This window comes from Mya arenaria, chromosome 3 (genome assembly GCF_026914265.1).
Source record: "Mya arenaria isolate MELC-2E11 chromosome 3, ASM2691426v1".
Classification (NCBI taxonomy): Eukaryota; Metazoa; Mollusca; class Bivalvia; order Myida; family Myidae; genus Mya; species Mya arenaria.
The window spans coordinates 17842924-17850538 of record NC_069124.1 but is presented as its reverse complement, the minus strand read 5'-3'; the positions used below and the strand labels follow the sequence as shown (position 1 = coordinate 17850538).

Sequence of the window (7615 nt, the reverse complement as noted above, 5' to 3'; positions counted from 1 at the left end):
GAGAAGAGTCAAATGAGCATTTTGCTGTTGAATCGACTCTAGCAAATTTCTTTGATACGCTTTAATCATAAATCATGTTTATTATTATTGGTGGTTGTCATTTGATCAAATTGCATTTCTATATCGACAATGGAAAACTTTAATGATGAATATCATAGTACTATGCCTATTGGTGATATAGGGATAATCTAATGATGACCTTTCTGTTAAAGATGGCAACGAAAAGCAATGTAATTGTACCGTGAAAATAACATTTGTATCTGACTTTATGACTCATATAAAATAAGTAGAAAACATTGTGAAAAGATTTAAGACTAAATACTAGGCTTTTAACGTAAGTTTTATATACTGTAAATATGAAATTTGCGTCGCACCAGATTGTTATTACGGTAAGCAAAGAGGAACGTACTAAATCAAAACGCGAATTTTCTCCAATTCTACATCGTCGAATACCCCAGATACACTATTATGTTCTACATTTTTGAGTACCGTGGAACATGTCGCTAGGAGCATATCGAAATAACAATACAATATCAGGCAGTTTAAATGAGAACTGAAGGGGAACTCTTCGGCATGGACGCCAATGAAAATTCATCGTGTGTCCTTTTCCGTATTTGGTTATACAAACCCTTCATGACGTCAATGACATTTGAAATGTAACATGCGATTTGACGTGAAGAAGAATGTCCTCCCCTACTTCTTTACTTTTTATAACGAGTTTCATTCAGCCCATTTCCCACGGTACTAATGTACATAATAACCTACAGGGGTTGTCAACGATGTCAACCCTGAAGTTATGTTTAAAATGGTTGGTAAATCGAATGAGCATGATATAATATCAACAACATACTATAACATATTTCATGAGTCTATATATACAAATGGTGAACATGTATGTACAAATTATATGCTAGCAGTATTTACATATATGCACAAATAAATATAAATGCACTTTTCTTGGATCGTACTTAAGGTTTGGAAAACAAAGTATTAAAATCAAACACTAAACATTGCAGTGCTGTACTATAACAAAGGGATACAATCGGTTACGTTAATAATACAGACTTCACTTGTGATTAAAGTTTGTCTGTTTTAGGCAAACACATTCTCAACACATCCATCATAACTTCTAGAAATTAATACCAAATTCAAACATTACCTAAATTCGGCATTTTCTTGAATTAGCAATTAAGATGACATTTAATTAGGCTTTGTTATATCTATAAAAAGAATGCAGATATCACCAACCAAACTAGAATAGACAGATGGGTTTGAATCACCGCGAATAAATTGCTTCTTTCAGAGCAGTCTGATAGTTCAAATTAAGTTGTTTTGTTACTTACATAAACATGGAAATGCGTTCTGTTTACACTCTCAAAGATATGATCGTTCGATGCGGGTGGAATGACAATGCCACTATTCGATGTATGAAAGCGTCGGAATTCTAAACCTATATGCAAACATGAGGTGTTGTACGAAACAGTAAGTTCTTAACCCGATACTTAATATTTATGTATTGTAAATGCTGCTAAATGCATGGATTTTATTTGCGTCGAGTATAACAATATACAGACGGAGAGATTCATTGAAAACAATATGTTTTAACACTGAGTGATGTCACAGTCGATAAAATGAACATATTCATTTTTCTGTATTATTAACCTGTATTATTATGACACAAGACATATCTGTTGTTAACACTTTTCAGTTGCATATTGATCCACAACAATATAAGTATTGTTGTACCTTTACCAATCATTCAACAAAATTATGTATTATAAAAGGGATCCATATCAAGACATCGGCCCTAATATGAAAACTATCGTAACAGTTTCATTTCATGCCAAATAGAATGCCAAGATTGAAAATGAATAAGCTTTATCTAATAGTTTTGTTACAATCGTTTGGCATGTAATGAGGTTGGAATGGTGGAAAACGTTTCGGGGAAACCAGGGAACATTGACCTAGTATCGCTATGTACATACTTGTGAACATAAACACGCTATAACAAAATGTTCATACAATACAACAATAGTACAAACTAATCAAATCATAACATAGCAAACTTTCATTAAGAATTAAATGATTGACATGTATTTGATTCAAAATAAGGTGTGTTGTTGAGTAATCGTCATGATGTTTTATGACTATTTTAAGCATACCAATGATCCCATCTTGTACGCCTTTGCCGTTAATGAAACTGTTTCTATATCTTCTGAAAATCGATATGTACAGAATTTTCTATTGTACTTTTTTTACCCACAATGGATTATTAACACCTAGTGAATGACCATTAGTACAATGCACAAACCAAGTTAAGATCTAGCATTATTTGTTTGTTTTTGCACCACGATTTTGCAAGCACTACATTCCACAGAATATTTTATATGTATTCCCCCTAGTGCAATACGGTCGTATTTCACCCTGCTGACGTCACGCCATAGCAAGTACCAAAAACAAGTAACTCGATGTTATAATGACACTATACAAAAATGCGTCTTTGAATTGTTTTTTTTTTATTAAACCATAGTTATAACGATTTTTTTAATTACTTAAACCTTTCATGAATATAATAAATGTTTTTTGTAATTATTGAGTTTTGGTCCGGGAAGTAATTGTCGATTCTCTTCGACTTTTATCAGATTCGTATTTTATTTGTTTAAGGTTATATTCAACTATTGCGAAACAAAAAGCTGCATATCTTGTCTAATTTGCTTTACTCCTTAAGATGACGATCATTGGTAAAATCTTTTTATGTGCACATTGCGCTCTTGTTAAGAAGGTTTGATTATCTGACCTGGCTGAATCTATTATTAGAAATTAATGAAGTGATCAATGTAATGAGCTATGCCAACTACTAATTGATATACCAGTTATTTTGGTAGTACCCGTTTCAATCACACTCTGTTTGTTGTTTTCTCCCATCACAATAGGGATTCCATTCACACGTCAAGTCTCATTTTCTGTTAAACTCGATATTCTCTATTACTGGTTCAACAATTTTTCAAAAGATCACAAATAGAAACACACTACCTTCGCCAAGGTCCCGTATACGAAAGGTAGGGAGAAGATTGTTTCTGGCCTTAGACTTTAAAAGTGTAGGCGCATTCCAATCACACATCGTATGTTCTATTCAACGATAAAACTGGCATCACGATAGATTTAGTTAAGGTAACATTTAACATGATTGGCTAAGAAATAAACCATTGCATCCGTATTCCTCACTCCGAATGAGTGTCCAGACATAGTATAATGCACTCGTGGTAACAATCATAGAACCTTTACATATACACACACACGTTGTTTTGTTAGTGAATACTAGTATTCACGTGTTTTTCACAGCGCGTTGAAACACACATATTTAATCAGTGTTAAATCAACTACGTTTCAAAAATCCCTTTGCTGTTCCGGATCAGATATAACTGCCAAACACCCAGTGTCTCTGGCATATGTTGGAGACGATAAGTACGCAGCACAAGAACGTCAATGCACACGTACACAGCCTTCCGTGTCTGTAGAGGGACGATATCGTGCACGCGGCGCTCGACATTGGAGCTGCTGGATCATTGTTGTCTGAAAATGAGAAACGCAGCGTAAGGTTTAACCAGAGTACCTTGTATTGTACGTGATGTTACTATAAATGAATGCGTTTGACGACGAAGAATGGTTCATTTAAAGAGTAAAACAATCAAGTAATTGCTTAATGCAACTATAAACATTTTCTAAAATAGACCACTATTATCATGAAACATGCGAATATATGTGCTATACACATGCAAATTTTGTTTTCTGTTCTATTGTATCCAATGGTTTTCTGCTTGCTGAAAGACGAATAGTGTACGTCAACCGACGTTAACAAGTCATGACTATCGACATTATCCACTATCGCTGGACTACAATGGTCTAGACAACAACAGACGAAGCACAATGTTCATCACTGTTCTTACCCATCAACGTCCCTCCTTTGAACGCGAACAGAAAATAAAAAAGGAAATATCTATAAGGTACCACCATAGTTTATTGTATCTTTTATACACGGTGTATTTGATTGTGTAGCTTAAATCAATAGCAATCATGAAAAAAGTTTTACTTTATATTTTAAAATGAAATACAACGTCGAATACCCGCCGGTACCCTACTACGCTCTGCTTTATTGTTAACTGTGGGAAAAATCATGCACTCATAAATAATACATAAATACAATAAAAGGAGCCGAAATGAGACCCATCTTAGCCAATGAAATTGCGTAGTGCGTGTTTTTCTATATAAAATAACAACAAAACCTGTGCGCAATGGATAAGTTACTAAGTTAAAGAGTGTTTATTTATAACATGCAATTTCACAATTAGAGTTTTCTCCCCTACCTCATAAATAGTTATGTGAACAATTATGATCTCAAGAAGTGTAAACGGAATAAAGTACCGGGGATAACGACGATGCATGAACAAAAAGAAAGATTTTGGTAGTGTACTTACCCCTCTTACTGTGGTTTGTTTCTGCTGCAAAAGAAATGAGATAGTCGTAAATAACTTTTATGGACATCGAGCTAAAGATACCGATAAAATGCATTTATATATGATGTATTTTATGCCATCTGTATTACACAAAATTGCTACAAACATAGGAGAACTTTCTGGATCATTAATTTGATCAAAATCAAGTAAATATGTTCTCGATATCCTTTCATCCGATTAGACTGTCATGAAAGAAATCTAATCAGATAGCTTAAAAGTAAAGTATTTGTTATACGACATATGTGTGTTTTTGAAATTGCAGCAAGATATACAAACCGAAAAAGATACGATATACGATAACACAGGTTTTAGAATTCCTTAATTTCAGAAGCAACTTTTGAAAACTACAATTTTCATCATTAAACATCAATAGAAAATTTCAAAACGAAACAGAAATTAAATAACAAATTCAATGAAAACAAACATGACCAAAAAAAAGTAAACAGCACATACTCATCGGCGTCAAAAAAGCATACTCTAATCTAACACAAACAAAAAAAACAAGCAAAAAAAAACTTGAGAGTCATTAAAATGAAACTGATCTCTAAATTGCATTAGCTGTTGTTAAAATGTTAATTGGCCAAAATGCAATAAATGAAAATGAAAATGCCTTTCAAATATGATTTAATGTAACTCTTATATCGCATCATATTGAAAAAAGAATTACAACATCGATAGATTGCACATTAGTTTGTTTAAGGCGATTGTCGAGAAAACAAGATAACTTGACACGGAGGTTTTAATTGACAAAATCCTTCCAGACAAAGTAACTCCATCAACAGTTGCATTGGCGGATAGTTTAACCTCATTGGTGGACGGACGAAAATTTTCGGAGAGAAAAACCAGATCAAAAGTTGCACAGGTAGATAGTTCCCCCCTCACTGTTATGCTTATACTCTCCATAGTACACTGGAAACGCACTAACCAAATATTAAAAAGTGACAGTGTCATCCCAAGCAACAATCGAAAGCCTATCACTAACAAATGCTCAACGAGAGACACATAACATCACTAGACACAAAAACACATTACATAAATGTACGATATATTACAATTAAGAGTTTATGTTCATGCATAACTCCTCACGAACTTAACTTGTATTTGACCATATATGTACATACTATCAATATTAAGGGTAACATAAAAACCTGTTAAACCTTTCCGTTTTTTAATAACTATTGTTGGTTATGGTCTGGAAGGTTTTTGTCCTATTTCCAGAGCTTTCGACTACATTGGGCACTGATCAAGACTTCTGTATACAGGGTCTTACCGTTATCCTCGTACAATATCTTTTTTCTAGACCTCTTGGCTGACCCTGGAGCAATGCATTAAACTTATTTTTGGCAAAAGTTTACTTCTAATTGCATGAATAATTAGCAACAACGTGTTCGTCACAAAAAGTGACTGCATGCCAGTTTCCACCGAAGTAAACACCGATGAGTACCGCCTCAACGGCTCAGTGAATTAAACGTATTATATAATTTGCGAGCGCAATTTAAAGCTGTTATTTACAGGAAGATTTAAGTAAAAGCAATGAAAACTTCACTGGACTTGAAATTTTGCGGGGATATGAGTCCGCCTCTTTAGTGGTTAGTTGCACGAAATGTGTAAGTATACATGTGCACCCATTATCTTACGGAGCAGTGGGATTCTTTGATTTTTGAAGTCGATGCGCAGGCTATAGGTATTGCACTTGCTTTTCTTGGTAGATTTAGGCGGAGTTTACCCACGTTTGTTCAATAGTTTGAAATGCCAAGTTAATTTACACCCAGTTGTCATTTATTACCTTATTCCCTACAAAGTACACTCTTTAGACAACATACGGTTTTTGCTGTTCAAACATCGATAAAATGTCATTTTAAAATTGAGTTTATATCAATGTTCTATGTATCAGAAACGATTCAACTAATAATTTATAAAAATGTAATTTACCTAACATTGTGAAAGTTGGATTGAATAACATGATGGTTGTGATGAGTAGATTGACAACGTTGAACGACTATAGGACAAAAATAAACCGACTTTTTAAATTCATAACAATTACAATTTAATTCGGGCTTAATTTCGCTGTATTTGATGATTATCACACGCGGTCTTGAATCATTCGAATTTAACCAGCAAGAATATCAACCTAAGCATATTTCAAATAAATTTAATAAGTCGGTTTTGGAATTGAAATAAAAAATAAAAAGTGAAAGCAGTAAACACAAACAACAGGAAGGTTTTGTGTAATATACCTATATCAGGCGTATCTTGAGTCATATCTTGAGATCGAGGTTTGATATTCTGATCATATTTCCCTTAGAAAAGACACAAAGGACACAGTTATGCCTTGCTGGTTAAATTCGCGAAATTATCCAAACGTATTTTATCTTTCACACCTTCCATTTTTCAAAATGTTAAACTGATGTGCTATATTTCATACCGGTGTCGAGTCAAAAAGGATGGGTACCATGCATGCCCAGTCCAAAAGGCTCAGTCAGAAAATGTGAATTTTATGCAATCAATGGAGCAGGTATTCTCATCTTTAACTTTTAAAAATAATTATGTATATTAGTAAAATGAATTTTAAAGTCTAAATGTACATCTGGTAAACATGTTAAACCTTGAACTATATAATCTATCTATGTTTGTTGAATTCAACATAAGAAAAATCACAAAGATAGCCATATTCATACGTTTTCAGACTTGGCCTTTCCGTACCTGGCCTTTCTGGTACTGGTCATTTTTGGAAAATGGGCCTTCTTTAGGCGCATTTTTTTTAATACCTGATAGGTTTCATTGTGCCTTCTTTGGATTTATTTGAAAATATTCACAAACACATTAAACTTCAGAGAAAAGCTCATATGATGTTAGAAATGTTATGTCAATGAATTTTGTTGAATTTGCAATTGATGTTTTTTCTGTTATTTACGTTTTATAAAGCAAGTGCGATGAATTATATGTTTAAAAAAAATAATGACTTAAAACAATGCATATTTTAACTTTGATCCAATTCCGTCAAGACATTTCCGTACATCATTTTTAATCAAAATATGATTTGATTTTACACTTCGACGATACACACAAGTGTCTTTCAATATCTATAGAACATAATATTG

General features: G+C 33.4%; 1 protein-coding gene across 5 annotated transcripts in view; it reads right to left on the bottom strand.

Moving 5' to 3' along the window:
- Positions 1-854: 854 nt before the first annotated feature.
- Positions 855-7615, bottom strand: part of LOC128227968 (MAM domain-containing glycosylphosphatidylinositol anchor protein 1-like) — a 167117-nt gene continuing 160356 nt past the window's right edge. For 3 of the 5 annotated variants that reach the window (XM_052938957.1, XM_052938955.1, XM_052938956.1), the window contains exons 7-9: positions 6752-6814; positions 4476-4499; positions 855-3573 (exon numbers count right to left, since the gene is read on the bottom strand). In XM_052938957.1, the coding sequence (XP_052794917.1) occupies positions 3413-3573; positions 4476-4499; positions 6752-6814 (248 nt within the window). In that variant the 3' untranslated portion in view covers positions 855-3412. Of the gene's footprint in view, positions 3574-4475; positions 4500-5784; positions 5830-6751; positions 6815-7615 lie in introns of all 5 variants that reach the window. The other 2 variants (XM_052938959.1, XM_052938960.1) reach the window with 2 other exon arrangements.